This window comes from Solenopsis invicta, chromosome 6, assembly GCF_016802725.1.
Source record: "Solenopsis invicta isolate M01_SB chromosome 6, UNIL_Sinv_3.0, whole genome shotgun sequence".
NCBI lineage: Eukaryota > Metazoa > Arthropoda > Insecta > Hymenoptera > Formicidae > Solenopsis > Solenopsis invicta.
In genome coordinates, this window is record NC_052669.1 from 16888985 (window position 1) to 16902586 (window position 13602).

General features: G+C 38.2%; 1 protein-coding gene across 1 annotated transcript in view; it reads right to left on the reverse strand.

The window, feature by feature from the left end:
* Positions 1-299: 299 nt before the first annotated feature.
* Positions 300-13602, reverse strand: part of LOC105193641 — a 46898-nt gene continuing 33595 nt past the window's right edge. The window contains exon 9 of the mRNA XM_026138906.2: positions 300-3059. Within this exon, the coding sequence (XP_025994691.2) occupies positions 901-3059 (2159 nt within the window). The 3' untranslated portion in view covers positions 300-900. The remainder of the gene's footprint in view (positions 3060-13602) is intronic.

Consider the following 13602-nt stretch of genomic DNA (forward strand, 5'->3'; position numbering starts at 1 on the left):
AACTTTATCATATACCGTTGAATTCGTAATAAAATAAGCTTTATTTTGCTTATAAAAAAAATAAAAATTTTGAAAAAAAAATAGGTAAGTGGTGGGGGAAAGTATTAAAAAAAATTAAAAAAAAAATTTTTTTCCGCTGTCATAAATTACTCTTCGAGCCATTCAACTTTCATTTAAAACATTTTTTTCTATCTCTTATAGTTTCGACGGCATACACTTCGAAAGAAAAAAACCGATTTTCTTCAAAGGGGTGTTTCACTCCCTTAAAGTGCGTATGGGCACGTATAAAAAATACGTGTCCCTTATTTTTATCTGTACTACAACATATTAAAAGCTCGTTTTAATCTGAGGCGGACACTTCCCTGTGTTTCCTTGTTAGATCAGGATTTCTAAAATTTATGTGAATTGTGACTTATTTTTCTGAAACAGCGAACACCCGCGATCCATCTAGTTTCAAAAGATATCAGAAAGCAAAAAGGAAGAAGTAAACTGATTATTTATTTATACCATATTTTAAATCTAATATTAATTGGTTTTTAAATTTTTTCTTAAATATAATCTTACAAATTTGTTTTTCAACATTATGAGGTATGAAGGTTGAAAATGCGTTTATTTTTTATTTTTATTGATAATATTTTTGACGTTATATTGAATATGAAATGAATTATTTTCGTATTCAAGAATTCTAATTGTTGTTAATAAGTATTTAGTTCATTTCAAAATTTAATTTTGATTTCTATTATAACTGAAAAAATTTTTTGCAATCTATTGAAAATCTGATCACAATCCATTGGTGAGTTATGAGCCATATAACTTTGGGGATTCCCGAGTTAAAATGTTTTAAATGAATAAGAGAGATGTATAAAATATAAGACAATTCAGTTGACTTCACTCAATTAATTAATGTTTCTTGGTAGATCGTCTCCAACGACGTGGCATCCATTTATGTATTTCTTCTTGTACTTTTCGATATAGGAGAAGCACGATAAATGGGACCGCCAAAGTTTCTTTTTTAAAGAAATAAATATACATTGCAGCTATTAGCAAAGTCAGATCGGTTATATAGCTCACCGTTGATCTAACTGTTCTTTTAGCCTCTAGAGCTAACTGTTTTTCATTTGTTTGATCAGGAGTGTTTTCTCCAGAATTTTCTTTACTGATTTTGGTTACTTTGATTTCTTTTTTTATTGCTCGATACTTGCTACTATCGAGTGCTTTTTGTAATTTATCAACCTTTGATTCTACTGGTACTGTCGCTCCAAATCTTTCTCTAGAACTTGATCTAGATGAAGAGCGCGATGAAGGTCTAGAAGATACTTTAGATCTACGAGAGCCTTGCTCATTTAAATCATTTTTCGCTAAGGATAGATTATTTCTTTCCTGCGAAGGCGTGCGATTCCGGGTTTTTGAAGATGATCTCGAAGAAGCACTTTCTATTCTTTTACTCCTTCTTACAGTTGGAGATTGGTCCCTAGAACTTGGTCTACTTCTACGCTTTTCCTTGTTAGTCATCATGTCTTCCGCTGAAATTATATCCCTGGAATCAACGCTTTTTCTTCTGAAACTGGGCGTTTGATTATTTAACTTTTGTTGGTCGATTTCAATCTTATTTTTAATTTTTGATTTTATTGTCTCATCCTGCTCTTGTTTATCTATTAACTTTGGCACAAGTTTTTCTTGTATTCGGTGCTTTTGATCTTGATCTTCGGAAATAGATGATCTGCGAGAACTAGCTGCACTACCATGTCGTGAGAGGCACGCATGTTCCCGAACTATTTCAGTGTATTGATTTACAACAGCCATTCTAGCCTCTATTTCGGCTGCCTCTTCTTCGGGTGTTATAGATCGCCATTTTGATTGCATTCTTCGATTTTTTGCTGCTTCTGCTGCAGATATAATACTATCTGTATCTGATTCCGATATAAGAGTAGGAGTTTTTAGAGTTTCTTCGGACATGTTAAAGAAATTCGGAATTCTGTCGTTGTTATCCGTACTTATTTTCTCTATATCTTCTTGTTGGTATGATTGCGATAATGATTTTCTAATTGGTTTTTCTGGAGGAATAGATTTACCAAAATTGTCCTGAAAATTCATCTCTTCTTTAGGTTTCTTTAAAATTGATTTAGGCATCACATTATTGGGTGAGACGGATGTAGTCGTTTGGACAGATGAAAGAGACGAAATCTCAAAAGTTGATAATCTGTCATATGGAATCTGTATTAATTCTGAGTCAGCATGTGGGACTGGTCTCCCTTTAGGATGATAAGTATCTTCTTCATTGACAATTTGTCTTGCCAGAATTCTTGATTTTAATAATTTTAAATCCTCACTGTCTGTACTACTGTTTTCTTCTGATGACTCTTCGGAAGTTTCAATAATATTAGTCTCCTCCTCTTCTGATTTTGTTTGAATCAACGGTTGAGATTCTACTTTATTCACTGTGATAGATGGTGTAATTATCACTTTGTCTTCATTATTTGTTTGTATCGAGTTCTTTTGTTGTACCTGTTCTAGTAATGGTACATTCGTTTCGTGCCATCTACGCAGACGCTCCGCAGTTTCGATCTTGTTGCTCTTTTCCCAGGGATCTATTATTATCATTTCAGAGGGAAGGTTTGGATCTGATCTGGCTTCGACATCTGGTAATAAAATTGGAGAAAGAAGTTTCAACGTTTTTGGAGATACATTTGTTTGTCCTTCACTTGATCTTCGACGATTTTTCTTGGCCTGCCAGGAAGCAATTAAATTTTGTGTAACACCGGAATTAGATAGACGTCTTCGAAGTGATGGTTTTTTAATAAATTCGACATCTAATAACATTAATTCAGTTTGTGTTTCAAATTGCATTTTTTGTTTAGCAATTTCGGACGCCTCTTCAGCAGCAACTGCGCGATAGAAACGTTCCATAGCTCGTTCGTGAAGAAGTTCGGTGGAACTAACTGCTTCTCGCATTATTTCCACTACTTGGTGCTGCGTACTAAATAATTCTGGAAGAGATGATGACATTGGTGGTGGTATAAGATCGTTCTCATCTTCTATTGACTCGATCACATTTCTATCTGAAATTGTAATTACAAAGTTAGATTACTATACACAATTCATATTTTTTAAAATACTTTAATCAAAACTCTAGTGAAAAATTTTCCCAGAATTTTTCGTAGTTTTTCAAAATTTTCTTAATCTTAAATTTATGAAGAGTTTTGTAAAATACTTTAAATCTTGTCTTGTTAACATCAACAAAATCAGAAATAATATGTTAATATAATAAGTAGTGTAATCATGTATTGTAATTTATGTAAAATGATTTTTCGAGCAAACAAAATGAACTAAACTGAATAGAAATAAATTTGTGTTGTTATTGCCAAATCTAAATTCTTGATTAATTAACCCATTTTAATCTATTGAAAATTTAATAATTCCTTAAAATCATTTTAATTTATGAAGTAAAATTAAAACTGGGGGATTCTTATACTATCAAATATCAATTTAAGAAAGATTACATGGGCTATGTAAATCCATTATAATACATGAAACAGGATTAAAATTATGGGAGATCTATTCTTTTAATCCAAAAGAGTTACGTGGCTGGTAATTATTTAGAATACCCCCACACCACCGATTTTGACGAATTTAAACTCATTTGATGCGTTTTCACTCAGAATGAACAAATTTGCCAAAAAAAAGTGTCGAACCCGCAAATTTTATTTTGTAGAAGAACAGATTGAGAGTGACCATGTACGGTCAGAAGCAAAAAGGTTGCAATACTTTTTTTCTAATGATTTTCGGAACTCATTTAAGAAAAAGTGTTGCATCTTTTTTGTTTCTGATCGTACAATGACTGCGATTAGTTAGTAATGAGTAATGAGAGAGTGGTGCAGGAGTGTTGTGTCATGGATTGCAGTTAAATGGCGTCATTATAATTTTTGGCTCCCAACTTGAGCACAGGATTAAAATGACATAATTGCTCTTTTTTTAATAAAAAGAGGCTTAACAACCTCAAATCCATAACATTGTCCAAGAAGTGGGAGTCCGGCTCGGGCCACCTATACATAGTTATGCGGGTCCGGGTTGGGGCCGCCACTTGTCCCAGGTGCTTGGCTGGGCTGGGCATGGTAATGGTGCCGGTCGGCGATGGGTTCTTGGCAAATTGGATGAGGACGTGCTGGTGGTGTCGGTCTGGGCTGGATCCTGGACGGGAGGGGGGGCGTGGACGCAAAGGGGGCCGCGGGGACGCATCATTGAGACGTGATCTGCGATGCGTCCAAGCTTCGACAGCGGGTGGTACGTCGTCACACGGCGTACTGGTGGACCGGAAAGATTGTTGCTTTGCGGCGAGCCTCGGTCCAAACTAGGCACGCGTTTCAACATGCGCAGCGGCGTAGGAATGAAACTAGGATCGAGGAAAGGTACCGCGCGTACAGTGTGGTGCGCGGTGCCCTAAAGAGGGCCATTAGCGCGTCAAAAACCAGGGCCTGAAAAGAACTGACGGAGACTTTGGACAGGAATCCATGGGGGAGACCCTACAGAATAGTCCTAAAGAAATTAAAGAGAGTCTCTTCCAGTCGCAGAGTGCCTCGACCCGGATGTTTTGGAAAAGGTTGTAGGCACCATTTATTTCCTACCGGAGGCGTCAGCATGATTCCTCTTAGAGAGGGTCTCGCCAGAGTGCCCTTGGGGATGGAATCGGGGTCACCGACGTCGAGCTTTTGCAATTAGCGCGTGCACTAGGCGGTAAATCAGTGGCCCCGAGACTTGATGGGATCTTTGGCCGAGTCTGGGCCCTGACCTTTCCGGAGATTGCTGATGGCGTCAGAAGCGCTCTTAATAAGATTTGAGGATAGTCGTTTTCCCTCTCAATGGCAAAGGGCTTAATTAGTCTTTGTCCATTAGAAGGGGAGACTACCCGACTGGCCGTTCGCGTATTGGGCCATTGCGGTGCTGGACGAGGTGGCAAAAATGCTGGAGAGGATCATCGCGGACCACCTCGTCTGGCACCTTTCCGATGATGGTCCTGATCTGGCATTGTGCCAGTATGGATTCCAAAAGAGCCGGTCCACCATAGATGCGGTTCTGAGACTGCGGGCTCTCTTGGAATCCGTGGTGACTGGGAAGGACGGGTGCGCTTGTGGTGTCATTAGACATAATTAACGCGTTTAACTCTCTCTCCTGGAGGTGTCTGAGGGACGCAATGGAGTACCATCGGCTCCCCGGATACCTCCACGCAGTGCTCTAGGACTATCTCCGGAACAGAGTGATAGTATACAAGGATAGGAACGGTCTAGTGCGCGAATGAGTAGTCTAACGCGGGGTTCCGCAGGAATCTGTCCTGGGCTCCATACCGTGGAACCTCACGTTTGACAGAGTTTTGAGGACCCCTCTCCCTCGTAACTGCGACCTGGCGTGTTATGCTGACGACACACTGTCGCGGGGGGGAGGGGAGGGACTGAAACGAGGTCGCCGCAAGGGCGAATCTTGCGGTGGCCGCGGTAGTTAGAACGATAACGGAAATGGGATTGAAGGTGGCGCCCCGCAAGACGAAAGCCATGTACTTTTACAGAGGAAGTCACGCGGGGCGCTCCTTCCGATGGACGTTAGAGTGGATGGAACCTCCGGCGAGTGGACCAGATGAAATATCTCGGTCTCAACCTGAACAGTCACTGAGAATTTGGAGAGCATTCTCGACTTCTCGAATCTAGGGTTGGGCAAGTGGCCGGGGCTCTCTCCAGCCTCCTGCCCAATATTGGTGGTCCTGATGCGAAGATGCGGGCCCTCTATGCAAACACCGTCCTGTCAGTGCTCCTTTACAAAACATGAGTCTGGACAAACGTCCTGGCGGTCAACCATTAGTTTCGATTGTTGGCGCGTAGTGCCCAGCGACGAATGGCCGCCAGGGCCGTCCGAGCATACGAGACGGTGTCGTTCGCGGTGGTCACGGTCCTGGCCGGCATGCCCCCGGTGGAGCTGCTCTCACGAGAGAGCAGATCTTTACTGGGGAAGAAAGGCCCTAAGGGCCAAAGAGATAGTGCCTACGACTGGGGCCACAAACTCTATGAGAGAAAAAGAAAGGGTCCGCACGGTTGAGAAATGGAAGCTTCTTGACCATCGCAGTATGCGCGACTCGCACGGGGCTGTCCAGCCTTTGCTAACCAAATGGATTGACAGAGAATGTGGGGTGTTGTCATATAGAATGAGGCAGGTGCTCACCGGACGCGGATGCTTCGGTGAGTACCTGCGCCAGATCGGGAAAGAGGCGACCGGGGTGTGCTACCACTGTGATAATGTTTCTGACACCGCTTGGCACACTCTGACACGATGCCCAACCTGGGATGAAGAGAGGCGAGTGCTAGTTGCACACATTGGGGGAATCCTACTCTATCTTCATTAAGGGGATTCCAAGGGGATCCTTTTCCTCGCTCTTCGGTCTCATGCTGAGGAGCAAGGAGGGGCGGTCTTCTCCTTCTGCAAAATTGTTATGTTGTGGAAGGAGGAGGCCGGAAAAAGAGCGAGAAAGGGAAGGAGGCAGTGGGAGAGGGGGCTCCGGTGACTCCACGCGGCAGCAGGGCTACCGGGTCTTTCGCTGAGGGACAGGTCGCCGGCCCTCTTTCGGGAGGGAAACACTACGGTTCTACTCCTGAGAAGGTGAAAGTCCTCCCCTTCTCGGAGTAGAGACATCGTGGGAAAATGCGCAAGGGGGGGAATCGCGTGTTTTGCACAGAGGGGAAGATCCGCCAATTGGGGGAGTCAGCGGGTCCTTGTACTCTCCTCACCAAAGTGGGGTGCGGAGGGGGGCGAGTGTCCCGTCCTCCGCACATCAGGCAAGTAGCATGACGTGGATCTAGCAAGAAGGCCCATGCATATGCCTATGGCGATTCCCGGACATTCCCGCGACTACAATCGGGGTGACACTGGAAGTTTTAGCGGATATAGATGTCGGATCTTCTGGCCGCCTTGCGGTTGTAGGACCTCAGGCGATCAGGATTGCACACCTGCTATCAGAGTCCGCATAATCGCTTGGCCTTTTCCGAGGCCCAAGGGATATCCGTGACAGGATTTCTTCTACGTGACCGAAAAAATCCATAAAACTGTCCGAAGAAATTTGACTCTTTTGCTTGTAACAATCACAGCCAGTATTTTGTTTTAGTAAAATTAAGGTTGTTGAATTTAAATTTGCCAGTAAAAAATGCCCATCACATCAGGTTTTTGAAATAAATTAAATAATATGAGCATATTTATCAAATTTTTGTGGCCAAATAAAATCTTACTTTTTATTTCATTAATAATTTTATAGTGGTATTCTTCAATTTTAAAATCAATTTTTTTTATTTTTTACTATGCGATCTTTTTTACTGTGTTATGAATATTTTTTAAAATGTAAAATAACAGACCAAAATTGATGAAATAGAATTAGAAAATTTTGTAATTCAAATATAATAATTCAGTGAATATGAATCGTACAACACTCAACAAGTACGCAAATTAAAGGTAAAGATGCACGCTTTTGAATGCTGTAAACCACATTTACGTGAAAGTTTTATTTCCTGTTGTGGAGCTTTGCAAAATTTGTAACAAATTTTAAGATTTAACACATTCCCATTTGAACCCGCGTAACTTTATAAACAATTTGTAAATTGTTTAATGACTTATCAATCTCAAAACTAAAAATTTCGAGCTTTAAAATGCTTTTTTTAACTATTTTTACAAAGTTACACTTTCTTGAATTACACCTATTTTTCGGAGTCAGAATAAGTGATTCTTTAATTTTGCTGTTGAATGTATAAATTAGGGTCTAACTCAATAACGAAGTTGTCTACTTCGTTGACCCCTGGATAACTTTAATCGATCGAGAGACTATATCTAACACTTATACTTGATTATGATTCCTGCATTCGAATAGTGCGATAGAGGGAATACCATGGTTTACCTCATCATCCTGTCTCTTGTCCCACCTTTTTCTAAATCCAATATATATTTAAATAGTACTTTTTCTAAAACTGTTCTCTACCACGTAAATATTTGGAATTGTGATAGTAAGAAAGCCTTCTTCGGTCGCAGCTAGATCTTAGTGCTTATATTTATTCGTGCGATTTTATATACTTCTCCGAATTCAACCAAAATGTGCGCCGAATTAATTCCGGTCGTAACACAGCATATCGAATAAGAATTAGTAATATCACTATTTACATTAAATTGATTAATTTATTATAATAATTGATGCTGATTTGCATTTATATACCCATTCCCCCTTAAAAAGAACTGTAAAATATTTATTGCGAAAAATAACACCCCACTCAGGGTTCGAACTTGGCACTTCCGGAATTTCCGGTCCCGGTGTTTTACCACCTCGACCACTGGGGCACAGTGATATTTCTCGCAATATTCGTATATGAGTGACAATGCATTTGAGGCGCGTGATTCAAATTACAAATACGTTATTGGACCGATAGTGTAACAACACAATGATAGTAAAAAAGCCTTCTTCGGTCGCAGCGAGATCTTAGTGCTTATATTTATTTGTGTGATTTTATATACTTCTCCGAATTCAACCAGAATATGCGCCGAATTAATTCCGGTCATAACACAGCACGTCGAATAAGAATTAGTAATATCACTATTTATATTAAATTGATTAATTTAATATAATAATTGATGCTGATTTGTATCTATATACCCATTCCAATCTGAAAAAACTGTAAGAAATTTATTGCGAAAAATAAATACTTACTATCATTGTGTTGTTACACTATTGGTCCAATAACGTATTTGTAATTTGAATCACGCGCCTCAAATACGTTGTCACTCATATACGAATATTGCGAGAAATATCACTGTGCCCCAGTGGTTGAGATAGTAAGATACCGGGACCGGAGATTCCGGAGGTGCCTGGTTCGAACCCTGGGTGAGGTGTTATTTTTCGCAATAAATTTTTTACAGTTTTTTTCAGGGAGAAATGGGTATATAGCAGATCAGCATCAATTATTATATTAAATTAATCAATTTAATATAAATAGTGATATTACTAAATCTTATTCAATATGCTGTGTTACAACCGGAATTAATTCGGCGCACATTCTGGTTGAATTCGGAGAAGTATATAAAATTACACAAATAAATATAAGTACTAAGATCTAGCTGCGACCGAAGAGGAATTTCTTACTATCATTGTGTTGTTCCACCATTGGTCCAATAACGTATTTGTAATTTGAAATTGTTCTATATTTTAAATTAAAGTTTAGAAATGTTTCCGACTTTAAATTTGACCATCAGTTTTAATTTTGGACTCAACAAAAAACTAAAAAAAATCACAGAACTTAGGTAGACCATACAGGTTTTGGAAGCAATAAAACCGAGGGGTGACTCGGTTTACCCTCTGTTCCTGGGCCTCGTCTCTGGCTGCCCCTGTGCTCGGGAATGCTTTACGGGACAAAGACCCTGGCTATGGGCCGTCTGATGAGTGAGAGTCTCGCTCATCCGGCGGTTCGGCCACTCAAGGATAGGAGGTAGGCCCGAATGTTCTCTATGCCACTGGACCTTGCGCAGTGGGTTGGCGCAGAACGTTTGTACAGTTCGGCTTTTGTCTCTGGCCCTAAAGAAACGCGGAGGGGGGGGGGCGCATCGGTGCTTGCACCACGTCCCCAGGGGTGGGTAGGAGGTCCGCCTCAGCGGGCATTTCTTGCACGCCTACTTCCAACTCGAAACTGGCACGTCGGAGGCTCACGCTCCGATCCCTGGGGGAAGGCTACGGATGAAATGACGTATTGCCCGGGGCTTTCCTTCAAATAGGACAAAATGGTTCGATGGATTTTTAGTTGGTAGGTGGGGGGGGGGCGATTTTGATCGCTAAAACTATGTGACCAGGCTTGCACTGTCCTGATTCGAGTCTACACTACCAGGTCTAGCCAGCCTAGTGTGCTATGAGCATTTTTAGCATTGCATAAAAAAAGTCATACAGGTCAGAGCTCTGTTATCGTGCAGTGCCTGGTTGCGGCGACTGCAAAGCCCAGAGGGGCAGTATGGCCCTGGGATGGATTGTTGTTTGCGTGGAGGTGCTGAATGCACCTCCACTGCGTTGATTTTGTTGCCTGGCCGAGAGCCACACACAGCACTGATGCCCGTGTAAAGGAGGGCGAAGAGGCGCGTCTATGTTTCACGATGCCCCTCCGAGATGGAGCAGAGATCGCAAGCCGATGTATTTCGACAAAACCTCTAATGCCCCTCTCTCAACCTGACGCAAATGGCGCGTTCTCCGATTTCTCTTAGAGAGGAACCCTGATATAATGCTGCTTGGTTCCAAAGTTTCCTCCCCATCGAGGGTTTGTGCAGGACTCTATGGTTTTAGTGGATACGACGGTCAGGACTCGCAGGAGCCCTGACTCGAGTTCCACACTCTTAGATCTAGCCAGCCTGGAGTCCAGGAGGATTTCCCTATCGTTAAAAAAAAGGGCTATATAGAACGTACCAGCTAAATTCGGACAAAATTTAATTTAAATTTCTGAGTAATTTTAATAGTAGATGGTTGTTAGTGTTTGGGTAGATCAGATGTATGTGGGGCATTCCACTTAAAAGAAATTCACCTAAAAATAAACTGTTTGGGTTTTTTAAAATAATAATGAAAACATGTTAGTGGATGTATTGTATAAGCTTAATGATAAAAAAAGTAAGCATTATATGCTTTGCATCAAAGATATTGAAAGCTGTCGTTTAAATAAAAAAAAAATCTTTTTTTAACATTTTTAGTTAAAATTAAAAAATTTTTAGAGACATGATTTTTTAAGATTTTTTCCTTACTCTCAGATGAAAATATTAGTTTTAGTGACAAAAATTTAATAGTATCAAAAAAGTTATTTTTTAGTTTTAAATACAAAAATAAACAATTTTATCCATTTTTAAAAATCTGAAAAAATTCTCAAAAATACTTTAATACATGTAGACTATCGCACCAGAATAAAGTCAATTTTGGGATCGCAATGAGATTCTCTCGAAAACAAATATTTTTTCCAATACAAAATTATAATTTTAGCCAAAAGCTAGATAAAATCAATTTTTATTGGCCAATTATTTAGTACTACCTAAATAACATATTTCTAACAAATAACTATAAAATAAAAAAATAGTTGTAACGTCTGCATTATATATTATTTAGACTTATTTTTTTGGGGGGGGGGAAAAAGTCTCATTTCCTCATCAAAACTGAATTTTTTTTAAATTAAGTGATTTTCTCTTGCAAGAATAATTGCATGATATTTTAATGTACCCGGAATTGTTTTCGCTAATGCGAATTTTGGTTACAAAAACTTACTTAATTTGTCGTGATTTGTCTTTGAACTAAATATAATTGTTGTCTCTTTCATATTATTTTTAGCCAACGTGTACAATACCTCAGCATTAAGGATTACACTTTCTTGCAAAGTAGTTTTTCTTAATAATTGTTTAAAATTTCCACCAATACCATTACAGAGACCTTTCCCATGTGCTGCAGCAAAGAAGTACCATTTGGCCGTGATACCAAAAAAATCACGCACATGATAAAACAAATTATAATTATTAAATTATAATTATTAAATTAAAATTTGTTTTATCATGTGCGTAATTTTTTTTTGGTATCACGGCCGAATGGTACTTCTTTGCTACAGCACATAGGAAAGGTCTCTGAGATGGTATTGGTGGAAATTTTAAACAATTAGTAAGAAAAATTATTTTGTAAGGAAGTGCAAGAAAGTAATCCTCAATGCTGAGGTATTATACAGGTTGGCTAAAAATGATATGAAAGAGGCAACAATTATATTTAGTTCAAAGACAAATCACGACAAATTAAGTAAGTTTTTGGAACCAAGATTCGCATTAGCAAAAACAATTTCGGATGCATTAAAATATCATACAATTATTCCTGCAAAAAGATCAATTAATTTAAAAAAAGTTCAGTTTTGATAAGGAAACGAGACTTTTTTCCAAAAAAAAATAAAAAAAAAATATATAATGCAGACGTCACAACTATTTTTCATTTTATAGTTATTAGTTAGAAATATGTTATTTACGTAGTATTAAATAATTGGCCAATAAAAATTGATATTATCTAGCTTTTGGCTGAAATTATAATTTTGTATTGGAAAAAATATTTGTGTTTGAGAGGATTCCATTTTGATTCCAAAATTTGCTTTATGGTACAATATTCTACATGTATTGAAGTATTTTTGAGAATTTTTTCAGATTTTTAAAAATAGATAAAGTTGTTCATTTTTTTATTAAAAGTTAAAAAATTACTTTTTTCCATACTATTAAATTTTTATCACTAAAATTAATATTTTTATCGGAAAGTACGGAAAAAATTCTAAAAAAATCATGTCTTTAAAAATTTTTTAATTTTTGCTAGAAATGTTAAAAAAAGAGAAAAGTTCTTTTAATTTAAACGATAGTCTTCAATATCTTTGATGCAAGGCATATGATGCTTACTTTTTTTATCATTAATCCTATACAATACATCCACTAACACGTTTTCATTATCATTTTATAAATCCCAAACAATTTATTTTTCGGTGGAGCCCTTTCACGTGGAATGCCCCATGTGTAAAACATATATAACCTTAAAATGTACGTGTTAATGAGACCAAGTGCGGAATATAATTGAAGAGCGACAATAATTTAGGCGCTTAGCGCCGGGCATTTGCCAACTGAAATTATTTGATTCTTCGAGTATACAGGGTGTCTCATTTTAATCTATCACCCCAAATATTTCCGTTTTCTTGCAAATTTACAAGAAAATGTTTCAGACAAAAGTTATATGGTTTCAAGGGGGTCATAAGATGGTTTCATTAATTTGACCTTGAATAGTTGCTTGAAGGTCACGTGAAGGACACCTCCAATTTTTTTAATGGGACTACCTATTTTTTATTACATATTCTTGTAGTTTATCTCGAGACCTTTCCAAAACACTACAAGAAAAGTCATTTTTGTCGAGAACTTTCTGAGTTGTGAGGCTTCAAAGTTACGTTGTACTATAACTTTCAAGCGTCATAACTGGGAAAATCCTTAACAAAAATAAACTTATTTATAGTGTTTTAGAAATCTCTCGAAATTGACTACAAGAAAATGCAATAAAAAAATATAGAATGTTAGGGAAGTACCGATACCCTTTAACTAGCGATACTCTAACATTGTATCTCTTATTGCATATTTTTGTAGTTTATTTTGAGTTTTTTCCAAAGCACTACAAAAAAGTTTATTTTTGTTAAGTACTTTCCAAATTGCGAAGCTTAAAAGTTACAATACACCGTAGCTTTCAAGACTCACAACTCAAAAAGTACTCAACGAAAATAAACTTTCTTGTAGTGTTTTGGAAAGGTCTCGAGATAAACTACAAGAACATGTAATAAAAAGTAGGTAGTCCCATTAAAAAAATTGGAGGTGTCCTTCACGTGACCTTCAAGCAACTATTCAAGGTCAAATTAATAACACTATCTTATGGCCCCCTTAAAACCATACAACTTTTGTCTGAAACATTTTCTTGTAAAATGCAAGGAAACGGAAATATTTGGGGTGATAAATTAAAATGGAACACCCTGTATATATATATATATATATATATATATATATATATACCCTGTATAT